General features: G+C 29.5%; 1 protein-coding gene across 3 annotated transcripts; it reads right to left on the minus strand.

Moving 5' to 3' along the window:
• Positions 1-5,508: 5,508 nt before the first annotated feature.
• LOC123301664 (KAT8 regulatory NSL complex subunit 2) lies at positions 5,509-17,559 on the minus strand. Of its 3 annotated transcripts, none has more exons than XM_044884506.1 (7): positions 17,456-17,559; positions 15,525-15,831; positions 13,387-13,655; positions 12,594-12,762; positions 11,372-11,672; positions 10,790-11,065; positions 5,509-5,779 (listed from the first exon to the last, which is right to left on the minus strand). In XM_044884506.1, the coding sequence occupies exons 2-7, from the start codon at positions 15,803-15,805 to the stop codon at positions 5,573-5,575; spliced, it is 1,503 nt and encodes a 500-aa protein (XP_044740441.1). In that variant the 5' UTR covers positions 15,806-15,831; positions 17,456-17,559; the 3' UTR covers positions 5,509-5,572. The 3 variants fall into 3 exon arrangements, with proteins under 3 accessions (XP_044740441.1, XP_044740439.1, XP_044740440.1); XM_044884504.1 differs by having other exon boundaries at positions 5,509-5,917; XM_044884505.1 differs by lacking the exon at positions 17,456-17,559 and adding an exon at positions 15,915-16,689 and having other exon boundaries at positions 5,509-5,917.
• Between the last annotated feature and the right edge of the window lie 52 nt (positions 17,560-17,611).

Below are 17,611 nucleotides of genomic sequence, written 5' to 3' on the forward strand. Positions count from 1 at the left end.
ATACAAGAATTTCTCGTTTAAATATATAAGATTTGTTAACGCAAAGTAAACTTCCATGGCATCTGGATCCACAAAGGACTTTGTTTTTAAAACACATTTATTATTGAGTCACTGATTTCCTTCTGTGAATCACTGATTCCCTTCTGTGATCTTCATTTTTGGAATTCCTTATTACCAAAAGGTGAGTGACTTGCCATAACCTCTCTCAAAGAAATAGGACTTTCTGAAATTTCATCACCATAGTTTAAATATGAGTACCACAAATCTTGTCATGAAATCCAGTTTTTAATATTATCACACTTAGTTTTTGTAACTTTTTGTCAATACACTTTTTCAACGTGCTAATTTTTGGGTAAACGCAATCAAACTGTGAGAAACATTGACAGTGTGTGGGTTTCAACACCAAGTGGCAGAATGACTAGGCTACGCAAGTAGTAAAAGATTACACTAGTTTACAAAAATTTAATTTTTGTCTGTTGCCGCGAATTTTATGGTGGTTTTTCTTTGCTTATGACATGTTATTTTGAAATATAGCCTCAGAAATTTTTGAGCAGGTCAAATTAATTTATTGTTGATTTTCATCATTTATAGTACACTTAATAAGCCGGAAAATATGGAAAAGTGGTGGAACAGAACCGATTTCAAAAATTCTTGTTTGTACGTGTTTCTAAGACCTTCGGGAGCATTCATACCCACTAGTCTCTACATTCCCTGGTGGGAAAAAATAGTTAAAGGATGAATAAGTCTTAGAAAACTCTTATAGTCTCAGAAACTGAAAGTCTTTATAACTCTGAATTTCTCAACGTTCTTGGACTAGTGTGAATAACTCGTTGAGAAATTCATTATTATTAAAAAGAGTTATTTAGAATTCCTAAGACTTTTTCAGAGTTTTCTAAGACTTATTCTTTCTTCAAATATTTTTTCCACCAGGTTACTATAAAAAAATCAGGAAATAAGGGTAGTTTTCACAACAACAGTGAAAAAAAGTTCAAAATTTCACCTTGGAAATCGACTGCTGAGGCTTTTTGGGGCATAAGCAACTGAAGATGGTTGCAACCTCAATAAAATCACTCCTAGAATTGACAGAGATAAAAAAAATTTTAATTCAAAATTATCCCCTCGAAAAAACTCGAAATTGTCTCTCGGGAGTTTTTGTAGTCGCTGATCATGAATTTGAGATCAAAAAGCAACTGAAGGTGGTTACAACCCCCTTTAAAACCACCCATAGAAATGATAATGGTATTTTCCGGCTCATTTATTGTATTATTAAAGTGTTTTGGTTCGTTGATAACGTAGATAACATAGATATCTGAAACTCAAAAACTAGAGCTGATCGAAAGATTCTAATTATATATTTGAACTTAGCATGCCATATGTAGCCAACAACAGCAAAAATTTCCCGGCAAAAAATATAATGTAAACTAGTGTTATTGATCAAGTCATTTGCCTAGCTGTTTGATTGAATGGCTGTATATCCTCCAGTGCGCTAGTTGAACGGCGCAGTTTAGTAAAAAGGCTAGGCGATTAATTGAACGGCTAGTTGGCTGTGACATATAAACTAAAAAAAAACACAATTTTACAATTACCTCTTTGGATGTCTTTGTACATAATTGGGTAAATGTAAACATTACAAAGAGATCAATAAATGCATGTAGAAAAATTAATATCGGTAATAAACTGCTACTATACTCCATATAAATTAAACTGCTATTATATTTCTTAAAATATTGCACACTCGTGTGAACATCTGATAAAATTACAATCACATTCATCCAAGATCCAATATACAATACATTTTTAAATGTATGTTGAATTAGCAAATAATTAGTCCACAAATTAAAATGAATGGTCACAATCTTCTTTAATTTATAAACACAATCACCATCGTTAATTAATAATTTATTTAAATTAATAAATTGTATTTGTACGATTGATATCAATAAATATGTAAATAAAATTAATAAAAATTCATAACTGGATGAAATGATATACAGAGCCATTAAAAATATTATTTTCCAGTGAAATAAACGAATTGTTACATAAATTGAGATAAAATATGATATAAATAAATATAATAAAAAAATTACTAATTGCATGTATTGTTTAAATTTGATTGTATTTAAATCATTTATGAAAAATTGATCATATTTATTGAATTTATTTAATATTAATATTATTTTATTTCCAGAATTTTCAATATGATATATAGTCACTAGGCCAAAATATAAAGCTATAATAAGTGAAATAATATCAACTATAATACCAACGATTGTTTGAAAATAAATTAATTTTAATAAATAAGTTGTATTTAGTGCAAGAAAAGCACCAATAATTAAAGAAAAATATAACATTAAACGATAAATTAAATAAGCATGTTTTGATTGTTTTTTTATCATTAAAAATGGTGTCATTCCAAATATTTTCAGAGTGAAAAATATAGGTTGTAAAATTGTGAACACACTCATTTTAATTTGCTTTTGATTACACAGTTTTTCGAAAACTATTTCGATAACTGTATAAACGTATTATATTAAAATATCTTCTTAATTGAAATGCATATATATCTCTCAATCTTTTGTCAAATATATTACAATAGAATATAATTGTCATTGATAATAATTCAATTAATAATTATTTATATTACTTGAATCAATCAATAACCAATTGCAATATAATTTATACCTATATTCAAAAAAATATTGCAAAATTTTATTTCATATTTATAACTAATACTAGCTTGATACCCGCCCGCTTCACTGGGCTTAAAAGTAAAAACCACCGCTTTATGTCCTCCACCTCTTTTGAACTCTTATCTCCCTTCCATAATACACGAAGGGATTGTTTTACATAGCTACAATATATGCACAGTTTTCAATTTTTTTCAGTGTAAAATTGTCATAATTTATTGAGTATATTAGAAAAGATGGCCACGAATTGTTTTACATTAACTATTTTAAAATTTTACAGAAATATTTAATTTATGGCTCAAAATGATGATCATATTTTTTTTAAATATATTTTTATAAATTATAGTTTATGCGTTATTCTGATATATGAGCTATATTGTTGTACAGTTTCATTCAAATCAAACAAACATCCTTACTTTCACTACCTGAAAGACATCCTAATTACATTAAAAACTTTTAATTACATTAAAAGTTTAAAGTTGAGAAGATATATCACAAAGTTTCTTTAGAGTTGCCACTTCACTGTTCCAGGAGGTCGAAAGAAAGTGAAATTAATTTAATTATGTCCTAATAACGATACGATACGATATTTTTAATGTCTTTCCCAGTTTTCCCATAATAAAAAGAATTTACCAGAATATGAAATCAATCACAAAACCTCTTTATTTACTGAACTTTGGTTGATTTATGCTGATATAGGGAGTCGGAAGGGGCTTTGGAGGATTTATTCGAATATTAGAATATACGTTTATCAATCTAATGTTAATTTTTTGGCCGCTAATTAATTATTTAAAAAAAATTATTTTTTTTACTATGGGAGTTAGCATGGAAGTATTTCAGTTTACAGTTAGTTGGTATGCTGGACACACTCGTGGCAGCGCCACCGCATGAAGGATTGGAATATCTTCTCTAAATAGAATACCTGTATTATCTTTGTAGTTGGGCATTATTTTTTTCGTCCTCTGATTACAAAGTATGTGAAAGAGTAATTCATTATCCAGTACCTTTATTAAATGAAAGGTCTGGCTGGATAGATACAATTAATCGTGGTCAGAATTTTCACGAGCTTATAACAAGAAGTATTCAGGAAGCTGTTGAACACTCACTTATTTTTCCTGAATGCCACAAAATACGCGATCAAGTTTTGGGAAATTCATTCACTTACGGCTTCACATTCTTGTTAAAGATATCACGATGCAATCAGAGAACCAAAATCTTGTTGTTTTTAGTTCTCGAAGTGCATATATGCGTACGTCTACAAAGACTGTTCGCAAATTATTTAAATTTTCGCCATAATATTATAACAACCTGTTTTTTAAATTATATTATTATTAATTTGTTTGTTCTGAGTATTAAGAATATTCTTGGTTTATTTTTTTATTTAAGCGCGGCTTTTGATACTGTCAATCATAAATTCTTTTTAGAGAAATTACATAATATGGTAATGAGAGGGGTAAGTAATGATTTGATAAAATCGTACTTGAAAAACAGAACTTTTTTTGTGGAAATTGACGGACAAAACTCGAGTTTTGAAAAGATTGAAACAGGTATCCCACAGGGAAGTACGCTCGGGCCTTTACTTTTTATATGTTTCGTGAACGATTTGCAACAACATTTAAATATTGTCAAGTTAATAATGTACGCCGACGATGTTACACTGCTTATATCTGCGGGCAGCCTCGACGACGCTAAGGGCTTAGCGCACGAGGTACTTAATAAATTTCAAGATTGGTGTTACAATAATCAACTTATTGTTAATCTGGACAAAACCACTCTTGTGGATTTCAAATTAAAAAGGCCCTATAATGTAAACTTGGAAATATGTAGTGCTTGTGGATTAGTAAAACCAAATGTGTTAACAAAATTTTTAGGTGTTAACATAGACTGTTACTTAAAATTTACAGATCAATTCAATGAAATATGCAAAAAATTGAATAAATTTGTATTTCAAATCAAAACTCTAAGAAAGTACGTAGAACACAAACAGCTGCTTATGTTTTATTATGCACAGGTATTTTCTACCATTAAATACGGTATATTAGTATGTGAAAGAAGCGTAGAATCAAATAGGGTACTTGTTGCACAAAAAAAGATATTAAGAATCATATTCATTATTGGCTCAAAAGAACCTTGTAAAAGTATATTTCAAAATAATGACTTATTAACGACTCATGGAATATATGCTTATGAATTGATTAAATATATGAAAGAAAAACAATACTTCTGTACATCAAGAGCAAGAACAGAATATGATACACGAAAAAGTACATTATTTGATTTTGCGCATAGAACATCCTTCTTTGAAAAAACTCCCGTTTATACAGGCCATAAACTTTTCCAGAAGCTACCTGAAGATATAAGAAAGGGAAACAAATTTAATCAATTTAAGATGAAATTGAGAAAATATTTAATTGAAATTGCACCGTAAGATTTATCAATATTGCTGTAGTTTAAGTTAATGTAAACTGACGATTTGTATACCTGTAATTGGTCCTTAACAAATAAAATTATTATTATTATTATACTTTAGATATCTATAAAATATAATAGCAATTTTTTTATTATTATGGGAGTTATGTGAATTAGCATGAAAATACTTTAGTTGACAGTTAGTTTTTCAACCGCTGGACACACGTCCCATCATGCATTGCAGGATTGGAATACCTCCCTTTTATATTATCGTACGAATACTGAGTAACAGATACGCCATCTAAAAGAGTTTTATCAAGTCGGTACATTTTTTTATGGCATTTGACAAACGATAAAGAAGTATAATTTCAAAAATAATTAAAACACAAAATTTGTTCTAATCAGTGTTTATTTTTATTAATTAATTTGAATATATACATAATAATTATTTTTTAAAAAAGTACATGAGATTTTACTTATTCGACAGTTGCAACTTCTAATTCATTATCAACAATCATTTCAGCAGTATCTTCGACTTGTAGATGTAGATCGTCGGCGACATTCTCTTGTATTTCAATATTTGAAGAGAGGTCGTCGACTTTCAACATCTCATAAACTTCAGCATTGTTGTCTGTTGTTGCTGTTGTATAATCAGCCGAAGATGACGAAGTTTGTTGCTCCTGCTGAATCAATGCAGATTGATTGATATTATTTGTGTGAATACCTACGCTATAATTATTATTTGTATTGGAAGAAGAAGGTACTACAGATTTTGGTATGTCTACTGTTTCAGTGGAGCTGTCCAAGTCATCTTCGTCTCGCTGTAATTTGGAATATGTTTTAAAAACACAAAAAACAAAAGAAAAAAAACAAAATTAATAAAATTATAATAACAAAAAATAAGTTAAAAAAGCAAGAATTTTAAATTTTAAGTTTTTTATGGATAGATAATATTTTTGAATATTAAATCATCGTTTTTCTCATCATGTAGTAGTCGCATGGTAACAAGACACACACCATTTCAACGAAACCTTTAACAACTGAACCTGACAAATTGGTCGCAAAGGGGTGAGTGCCGTTAGGAAAGTACACATACAATTGGGTTTCAAGTTATATTTTCTACTACTAAATGGCTTAGAGTTTGTGTCAACGATGGAACTATGAGTGTGTTTATCTAAATTAACTAATTTAACTAAGTCTTTATGGTGTGTAAGTCTTCATGATAACGCTTGACGCTGAGTCAGAGCGTTAAATTATATCACGTGGTCAGCTAAAAGCTAAACAATGTTTACCTTATTAGCTTGTAAAAAATAGTAATATTTATTAACACAAATAAACATTTATTATTAATATTACACGAAGATATTCAACTCCATATAACCAAATATCTGCCAAAATAAAAGATGGCAGTTGTGTTCCTTTTGCACCGTGATCAGATTCAAATCAATTTGGAAGATTATAGAATCAGATATTAAATTAGTTTTTTATTTATAAAAAATAAATCTAACAAAATGGCAAATATAATACTGTAATTAATTTACTCCTATTTATTATACTATATAGTCACTTCGGTGCAAAACGAACACCAGTGGCGCTATAATTTCTGCTATTTCGTTTACACATTTTGTCAATTCTCTCGTTTAAGTTGAGTATCCTTGTGTACTGTCCATGTTATATACATACATGGAATTTCATAAAGTTAAATACGACACAATCAACTAAGTAGAAGACCTCCTAGTATTAAAATTGAAAATAATTCAAATGGTCCATGAAATAGAATTATATTTAAAGAAAATCTATCCATAAAAACTTATTATTATATATGTTCTTTTTGTTAAAGAAGCCTGAATGTCTCATTGTCAATTTATGAGAAAGTGACGCTACACTAGCTTATTTTTTAAATGTGTACTACCCACAATTCAAAAACCAACTTTAAAAAAAGTCACTAGTTCACTTTCAACAAGTGCACTTGTGACTTGTGGTGTTATGTAGCGAACCTTTTTGAAGATGAAGAAGAAGATCAAAAAGGTTCGTTTCCATAATGCCACAAGTCACCAGTGCACTTATGGAAAGTGAACTAGTGACTTTTTTAAAAGTTGGTTTTTGAATTGTGGGTAGTACACATTTAAAAAATAAGCTAGTGTAGCGTCACTTTCTCATAAATTGACAATGAGACATTCAGGCTTCTGTATTATGTACACTTTTTAAACTAAGTTTAATATAAGTAAAAAAATATTGCTTTATTACACTGTAATAGTACTATCATTTTTGACTTACACTCAGTGTACTATATCGAATCAAAAAGAACAAATGAAATTGAAAAAATAAATGATTATCACATGCAAGGTTAAAAGTGAGAGAAATAAATATTGAATAAAATAATTAAGATATGGTGTAGTAAAAGCAAATTATATAAATCCGTCTACAGCTACTGCCTGTTTTACAATTAATGTTGTCCGGCTGGATTCAAACGCATGCGTAATATAAGCTAAATGTGTTAATTACAGAAAAAGACAACAAAACGGCATATGACTTTTATTGTAAAGTTGGGTTTATAAACTTTAAGGATAGCTGAGCAATTCATTCTCCCGTGATTTTAACCGTTGTCATTTCGACCTTAGATTTTTATTATCGTCAAATAGGCCCCCGAGAAATTCATTCTTTTTCATTTCGCAGTGGAAGAAAAAGCCAAAATGAAGTCTCTGATGATTTCCTTTTTAACTATTAAATGTGAAAAATACCTATAATAAGGTCGAGTTAGCACAGATCTGTGAGTTTTTTTGACTCTTGCGTCAACTCTGTGTTGTAATATCCAGACGTTCTACGGATTGGCCATTGGAGACATCGTGAAGTAATTTTTTAAGCATAAATAAACAACACGATCGAAGAATTAATTTCCGAGGACGAAATTTCTTAGAACGAAATGGCAATAGGATAAAATTATAAGAAGTAAATGATTGAGATGAAATGTCTGAGAATGAATCGACATATAATCACTTGGAGATACTGACACAAAACTTACAGTTATTTGAAATACGGGGATCCTTAACAATATACGTAATTATTGAAAGGTTATATTATGCAAGTTTTTATATTTTCTTACAACCGATCAAAAAAATTAGTCGCAACTAAAACACAATACTTCCTCACATCTAAGTGACTAAAATATTTACGTAACATCAACATGACAAAATAAGAAAAATCGGGAAGTATATCAATTTTATTAAATTATTTCGTTGAATTTTTAATTTTGTAATGTAGATGCTACTTATGACAAAATAAAAAAAATCGAGAAGTATAGCAATTTTATTAAATTCCTTCGTTGAATTTTTTATTTTGTAAAGTAGATGCTACTTAAATATTTTCATACACTTCTAAAGTTTTTTCTACTTAAAATTATAAAGAAAATAATAGTGGTTCTAGTTTTTAGGACGTTATGTCGGAAACATGAATCATCATATTTTCAAAGGCAAACTCTCTGCAAATTAAATCTTCATAAGGTAAGCCACTTAGTATATCCTCGCTCATTGTAGAACGTAAGTAATTTTTAACTCTTTTCCAACATGAAAACGAATGTTCTGCGCTACAGTTTATCACAGCTAATGTGATCAATATTCGTTATTTGTTCGGAAACTCAGTATAAAGTTCATTCTTATGCAGGAGTTTCAATAAATTGGAAGATGAATTTTGTTCTATCATTTTTTCCGTGAACATTTCTTAAACGTTTAGATCGTTTACGAATTTCTATTTTATACAAATTGCTAAATTCAGTGATAAGAGATTTTTTTCTGAATCTTTTTATATGCTAAGCATCTTTTTCGCTATTCGGAATCCGGATTGAAAAGAATGATATTGAAAGTATTTACTCTGAAATGGTCCCGACTAGACAGTTGAACATTTCCATCTTGTGATTCATCAGCGTGTAATTTTATCTTTCGTAATGAAAAAATGAAATATTATAATTTTTAATTTGAAGATGTTTCCAACACTATTACAATTTACAAATCATATTCGATAACACGGAGTAAATTTTAGGATAAACCCAGCGGTGATCGCTACCCAGGATATGTAAGCCATCTTTTAACAATCGACGGAATTTTGTTTCAGTACCTTGAAGTTTATTATGAAAAGACTAAACTCTTCTTGAGCCCCATGCATGTTAAAATTCATGAAATTAAAAATGATAGCATCACACACTCTTAAAATAAAAGTTCTTTACACATCGGAAAATTTTATTACGAATATATGACTTAATTGATTATTAAAAACAATTACCATATTTTGTGCTAAGATGAAATTTGATGAAATTTCATGCTTGAAAAATCATGTATATAGTATGAAAAACGAATTCTTTCAGATTAACAATGAACTTTATTAAACACTTTCAATGTAAATAATGGTAAATTATCATTTAAATTGGCATAGGGTTCAAATACATCCATTTTAATAATCTACATCTGAAAATTATTTAAATATTTTCATCGATGGATGTTTCTTTGCCAGAGCTGTTATTTGCGTTCTTTATAAAACCAAATTACATGAAATTGTTAAATAAAGAATTGATTAAATGTTCACGTTAATATAGAATAAGTCGGGTGAAAGGTACCAAATTCCAGAAATATAAAACAGGATTGTTGGGTGTTTATTTGTTTTTAACAAATTTCGTTGTGTTTCACTCGATGCATCGAATTTCAGACCCTTGATACAGTGCGTAAGTCTATATTTTCAGAAAAAATATGAAAAATAAACAATGAAAACAAATCATAGCTAACAGAGTTAATTATTTAACAAGATGGACGCAACGGTGATAACTTTCAACTTACTTATCGGCTACCTATCGAAGGTAAGTGTGTCATTTTTCAAGCCAAACCCCTGTTTCAAACTGTATAGACAACAGGCAATGCATCGTATTACTGTCATATTAGATTAGGCTAAAATTTTATAGCTTTAACCGAAAATTGAATGAATCTCATTTGAAAGATTGATTTGGTTAAATAAGAATTCTGGAAATGTTTTGAATTTCCGTAGTTTTTTTATGTTTCCATTTGTTTGTAAAAAAAAGTTATTTTCACGGTAGAAAACCTTAAAAAAATTAGTCTGGTTAACAAGTTAAAATTGGTGAAATATAGGAATAATGGTCTTAAAAATACGTGCGATAGCTTGTTGGATTCGGAATGATGTCTAGAAAAATGTGCCAGAAGCCTTTTTCAACACATAAAAAATTGCAAAAGTTATAAACAATTAAAGATGAAAAAAAAGATATTTCGTTTTTCGTCAATATTTCATAAAATATTAATATTTAAGAAATTAAAAAAAAAGAAGATTCTTAAAGAGGAAGAAATTTCCAATTTCCTTGATTTTTTTTATCCGGCGCACCGTTTTCCTTAAAAAGTTGCTGCTAAAAATATAATTTTTAACAATGAAGTTGCGGTTTTATAATTTTTTTTATCATTATCATATTTAGCGAATTATTTTACAAAATAGTCAATGAATTAATCTCTTCAATTTATATATTTTGTTTATATAACTGAGTTCTATTGTCGTTTACATCGTGTCTACTTTAAAAACAAATAAAACTCAAGTAACAAAATTTGACTTCCCTGCATTATTTTTGTACAAATAATTAATACACGGAATTAAGTGCATTAAACCCGACTTATTCTGTTATGTAACTAATAAAATAATTAACATACCTTCATATGTGTATAACTTCGTAATGCTGGTATATCTGTATGATATACACATGCTTGATCAGGAAATACATCTGGTACAGGTTCATGGCATGTCATATCAGCATCACCACGGCTTACACCACACGCACGAAACAAAACTTGCGTAGGATCATTTAGAATATGTTTTAGACAATGTTTTGCATGTGGCAATGCCCTTGAGCCACATTTAACACCACCTTCAGTAAATAAACATTTAACGAATGGTGGAGCTTTATACGAGGTACCATCCACTGACAACTGAAAACATTTTAAAGAAAACGTTACAACCGTTACGTCAACTTTCATAGATCAGCTTTCAAGAGGTTATGAACGATATTGTATCCATAAAAGTTAGAAAAGTTAATATTTAAACTTAATGTATTTGACAAAACTATTTCCTTTCGTTTATTCTTTTTTTTTAATTAAAACAACCGGGTCAAAACTATTTTCTTTCGTTTATTGTATTTTATTACATGTAACTAGAATAAATTTAAAATTAAAACACTCGCGTTTCATTTACTCACAACATATAAATTATAAAAGATAGTTTTGTTTGCTACTTACTTTAGCTCTCATGTCGTTGACACGCTTTTGTAAAATCGCTTCAACACCGCTACGTTTTTGATATGAATTTAAATACTTTAATTTTTGATACAATTTATACTCTTTGGGATTATCACGCACTTGATTATGAATACTTGCTAAGCTTTCTTTCTCCTTTTTTAATGCATGTAAATATTTACGTCGTTTTTCACGCAGTACCCGTTGTAAGAAACGAAACTGATCAATATATAAATCTTGTAAACGTATTAATTTATCTCGTGTTAATGAACATACTTCTTCAGCTGTATAAATTTCAGCATGTCTAGAATAAAATACAGAAATTTTGAATTCAACGTCTGAATACTATCGTACATCATTGCCTTTTTGTTATCTTTTAAGAAACTCTTTCAAGACTGGCAAACGAAAACAGATCAGCTTAACTTTGGTTCCAAAATGACTATTATTTCAGAGCCTGTACTTTCGAATCGGGGACGCATTGTTTCAAAATTGTATTAATAAAGCTCTGTTAATATGTACTCAAATGTGCAACTCAAAAAGATACAATGAAGGTTCGAAAAAAATAAAACAGCGTCATATTAACTTCAGTAAGCCAGTGTCATTCAAGCGTAAAAAAGAAGCAGCAGATTCGCTGTAATTATAGACTTACCGGAGCCTATAATTTCCATAGCAAGTTAGATTAAGTTATAGTGGCTGTAACAGACCGGGACACATTTAAAACATAACGGACTTCAAATCAAAGAGGTCATCAAAAAAGGTCGGAACTAAGTGAGTCAATCTGCAATAATTACAAATAGAATTCACGATCATCGTTGTTTACTTCCCCTCATTTCGGCAGCTATTAAAGCTATGATGCACTAGAAGGCTGATAGCTGTAACGATATTACTTATTCAGGCCCTTAAAAGCAAATATGGGCAAACTTTAATTAATAAGATTTACTTAGTTGAGTTCAGCTCTAACTAGATTACAGTTGAGAACGGTAGGAGATTTTTTTGGTCTGAATATCACCAACAATTGTACTTGTAGGGTACGAGTGGATAATAGTAGGGATAAAGCAAGAATACATGCTATTATAAATCATCGTCAGGGTACATACTATTCAAAGAGGGCTTAGGAGCTTACCAATCTATATGTTAAGAGCTTAAATTGATTCAAACTATAATTTATATATTGAATCGAATAGATTTTGATTAATTTTATAACTAAAAATATGTTTATACATACTTTAAAGGATCTTCACATTCGGAATCAATACTTTCATTATCTGATAAATCAGCATTTTGTGAATGCCATACATTATTATAAACAGTTGGTTCCACATCTGATTCGGATTCACTTGCGTATTCCAAAGTTTCATTACATGAAGCATTAACTTTGGCTGCATCAATTTCATCTAATCAAACAGAATTAATACAAACAAAATTAAATTATTGAAGCTTGGGATAAAAGAAATGTGACATTGGGCATTGATAAAGAATTATCCTATAGCCTTCAAAGTTTCCAAAAGTTTTTGATTAATTTGTGATATCTTATTCTTTTAGCATAAGAAGAAATTTTTGGCAAAAAATCTAAATTTCTTGCTTTTCTTTATAAATCCAAGACTTTAGGTATAGAATTTACATCATAATCTCGCTGCGCCACGACTTCTTAAAGGGACGAAAGAAGGTTTTTATTTTCTCAGTAAAAATCAATTTTAATACAAAAAGGAAATCAATATCCTGTGTAATGTTGAGTAGATAATGCAAATACTTACAATTTTATTTTTTATTGAGTTGAGATTTGCATTTTTATGTTTAACCACAAAAAAAAATGACATTTTGATATATTTCAAAATGATACCCACAAAGGCTACTCCTGACTACTAATTAAATCAACATACAATTTGCAAAAGTCTAGCTCAATTTAATAAATCTGCATTTTTGTGAAAAATATTGCTAAAACATCGTCCCAATGTCTTCAGTGGTTTAGGTAAATAAAAATCTTTAAAAGATTTAGAGGGATATAAATTTATACTTACTGAATGGATCGTAGCTGCGAGTAATGACTTGTTTTGAATCATCATTGGCATTTTCATCATCTTTTTCAGCTGAACTACCAGAAACAGTTCGCACACGGTGGTTATTACTGATATCAGAATTCCCTGATTGCGTACGATGTCGACTACTTGTTGGCTTCACATAATGAATTAAGCTATGTAATATGGTTTCCGACGATTCAGCCGGTTCAATTTTTTGTGTCGTTTTGTTTTTTAAAACAGCAGCACGTTTTATATGCTCATTACAATACCTAAAATAGTAAAATATAAAATTTATAGCAGTTTGTTTCTTGGAAACCATAATTTCGATGTCATCCAAAGGTGAATTTTGATCAACGTCGAATAAAAACAAACGATTTAAATAAAAAATGAACCAGTTTCCAGTTTGATGTTTTCAAATTTATTCAATTTTTCAGTTTTGTCTATGTTGCAGACGAAACATTCATCCTTGACAAATTTAACAAGAGACACAATTTGCAGAAATTTTTTTAAGGATTACATATGGCTATCAAATCAACTAATCGAGTTACAAACATTTAAATCAGTGTTTTTCAAAGTGGACAATAACACCCCCTATTGGGCGATAGAGTCCTAAAGGGGGGGGGGGGCGGTAAAGCCAACTTATATGGGATAAATGTAATAGGAAAAGACTTGTATAAGACGCTTTGGGGGCACTGAACTTGACTCTCTAGTGGGCGGTAGACGAAATAAGTTTGAGAACCTCTGATTTAAATTTACAAAAAAGTAAATTTATAGACTTTTTTAAATTTTCGAAGTTAAACAGTGTTTTAGAGACTCTCTTCTGGGAAGTAATCGAGGATATAAAACCGAAAAAATATTCTGATCCAGGAATCAACTCGTCGCCAGTTGATTTTTATGGGAGCCGGTGGAAAATATTTGAGTGTACTCAACAAAATCATATTCATGCGAACTTGTGATTTTTCGATTTACGCCCATAAAGTGGGACAGAATTACCCTTCTTTCAGACACCACATTCTCTTTATTTAACATTTAATAAAAGTAAACACTTTTCGACTATTGACATTTTCTACCTAAACCCACCGTTATTCGCGAAAATAAAGGTTATTTTGTAGTTCTGTTTATATATCGAAAACAGTGGAAAGATTAAAAAAAAAATATCAAGAGTCAAAAAGTATTTGGAATTGTCCAAAATAAAAAGTATTATAGTTAAAAAAAAAAGTAATAAAGTAATGTGGTTTACCCGTGAAAGCGCAAATTAGGATCAAACTTTGGTGTTTAGTTGCTGCAAAACTATAAAAGATAAGGAGTTCAAAATTAGCAGGTAGCTTAAACTAGTAATGTTGTGAGAAATTCTAGAAAATACTTTCTAAAAACATTCAACACTTTCTTTACAGGATATTTTAACAATTTACTCATTCTATTGTTTGTTTTCAATTACTTGTTTTTTTCAGACGCTTATGTACTGAAAACGATGAGGTCTGGTGAAAATTGTCAGGAGTCAAAAAATGCTTAGAATCATCCAAAATATAATATGCAATGGCTTTAAAATTAAATTTTTGACCGGGACCGCAAAATAATCTGTTCTTCAATAACGAGTTTTTGGCGATAATGCCAACTTTTTTATTCAAATATTCATACCTCGAAAACGGTGAGGTTAGATAAAAAATGTCTAGAGTCAAAAAGTGTTTAAAATTGCCCAAAATATAAAATCCAATAGTTTTTTTTTTAATGTTAAATAAAAAGAATGTGGTGTCCAAAAATATGGTACTTTTACCCTACTTTATGGGCGTAAATTGAAAAAGCACAAATTCGCATTAATTTGATTTTGTTGAGTACACTAAGACAAACATTTTCCACCAGCTCCAATAAAAATCAACTTACGAGGAGTTGATACCTCGGTCAAATGCCTTATTTCTACAGAGTTTTAGAACTTCTTGGCATTTATAGATTCTAGATTTTCAAATAAATTTATATCATTATCATCTTTATAATTGATCATTATTATGTAAATATTTGGTAACAAATTTAAAGTTTTGAGGGGTTTTGTTGGATTGAATAGTATATGACTTTTTCGATTGTAGTGATTCAAGGTAACGAATTTAAAAAAAAAAATGTAATTAGTAAAAAATTAAAAATACCCTTGTTTATTATCATTTTTAGACGCTGGCATGTAACACTTCTTCCCGGTACTGTTGTAAATATAAGCACATTGCTTAAAAGGTGCATTCTCATCCTCCAAAATATGTAAATGGCAATAATTATGATTTTCAACTCGAACATGTCGACATTCATGTGGTTCGTAATTACATAATTTTTTAGATTCAATAATCTCACTTCGTAATTGATCACGAAGACGAGCAGCCTCAGCAAGCTTCTCTTGTGCAGTCATTTGTTGGCGAACTGTTGCTTGATTATTCATTTTTATTGTTAACAATATTCAATATCCTAAAAAAAAATTTGAAAATTAATGACATTGATGAAAAATATAATAATATTCTAGGATATAGCACGTAAACAAATCTACGAACCCTAACTTTCTGTCGCGTAGTAAATATGCTCCTGAATCGAAGTGGAGCATTTTCTCTTATAGGACAAATATATGGCAGAACAGATATTTTTGAGATAGAGGAAGGTGTATAAATCTGGGGAAAAGTGGATCCTAACTGTCTGGAAGCAACGGTAAATCAAAGCATCCATTTTTTTAAAAATCAAGTGGATCCTAACTGAATAAACTCAAGTGCGATTTTCTTGTTACAACATTCACTGTTATGGAAAAATAGTGGCAGCCACAATTTAGACTAGCAGTATGATGGTAATTTGAAATCAAATAACGTCTTGCCAAATAACTTCCATATCGCACAAACCTTATACAATGCTGCCAGACATTTCCCTCCTCCCTCCCCTCACTCAAAACCGCCCCAAAAGGGGTAAAAATAGTAAAAGTGGTTCGTTTGTTAGTGAGGAGGAGGAGGTGGGAAATGTTTGCTATTATTGTGTAGCGTTTCTCGGTCATTATAGAAGTTATTTGACAAGCGTCAGAAATTTTTTTCAGTTCTTATTTACTTTTAACTAATATTTTTTGGGAATTCTTCCATGCTTGATTTCAAATTACCGTCATACTGCTAGTTTGAGGTGTCTGCCACTATTTTTTCATAAAGTACATGTTGTAACAAGAAAATCGAACTTGAATTTACCCGGTTAAGATCCACTTTTTTCCAAAGTACTTCAACTTCAGCCGAAACTACCAAAAAAATTTGTCAGCCATTATTTTTCCCGGTTTATAAAAAATGTATGTCCCATAAGAGAAAATGCTTCATATCGACTCAGTAGCTTATATTTACTACGTGGCAAAAAGTTAGGGTTCATGGATTTTTTTTACGTGCCATATCCTAGAATAAAAGATGATTGTATAGAAATAGGGTTTCAGTTCAATTCCCAAATTAAATCTATGTTTAAAAATAGAGGTTTCGGTTTTAATAACCTAGAGGAAGACTTTTTTGGGCTATCCTACAAATAATTTCGAATTTTTACAATTTTTAAATATATACAAAAATTTAAGGTGCTTTTTAATTTCTAATTGATTATAAAGAATGATTTTTGGTTAATTTAACCAAAATTTGTCTTAGTTTGGAAAATTTAAAGCAAGAAATCAAAAATTTGTATTTAAGAAAACATAAACAAACAAAAAGAGTTTGTTAATTTTCCCGCCAGGTTAACAAGAAACGGATATTAATCAAGTTTAAAAAATTACTACAATAATAAATAAAATAAATAGCTTAAATAAATTAAAATTAAGGGAATAAAAGTATTTTAAAATAAAAATAATAATTTATAATAGATAATTAATAATTATAAAATAAAAGTGAATAAGATTTAAATATGAAATTGTTTAGTGTGGTGAGTCCGCCATCGTGTAAAAAGCAAGTATCGAAAGTCGAGACAAATTCTGTAAATATTTATTACTAATAAACAAACACAGTATATTCGTAAAAAATATAAAAAATATGTAATAAACTAATTAATGTATAAGTAAAGAAAATTAGAAATAAAAAAAAATTGCCGTAAGTACCTTAAAATTGTGTTAATTCTCGAGTACATCTTCACTAGATTAACTCAACATTTAAAATGGCGTCTTGTACTTGAAGCAAGGAAAAACAAATATTAAATTTATAAATAATAAAAAAAAAAGTTAACAGAATCCTAATAAAAATTGTGTTATTCATTG

This window comes from Chrysoperla carnea, chromosome 5 (assembly GCF_905475395.1).
Source record: "Chrysoperla carnea chromosome 5, inChrCarn1.1, whole genome shotgun sequence".
Lineage (NCBI taxonomy): Eukaryota > Metazoa > Arthropoda > Insecta > Neuroptera > Chrysopidae > Chrysoperla > Chrysoperla carnea.

Bases quoted from the DNA above. Each gene is read 5' to 3' on its own strand.
- LOC123301664 (XM_044884504.1), bottom strand. From the start codon at position 15,805: ATGAATAATCAAGCAACAGTTCGCCAACAAATGACTGCACAAGAGAAG. The intron at 11,673-12,593 runs GTATGTATAAAC...ATTTTATTCTAG, and splicing joins GAATGTGAAGATCCTTTAAA to ACATGCTGAAATTTATACAG. The intron at 11,066-11,371 runs GTAAGTAGCAAA...AAATGTTTTCAG, and splicing joins TCAACGACATGAGAGCTAAA to TTGTCAGTGGATGGTACCTC.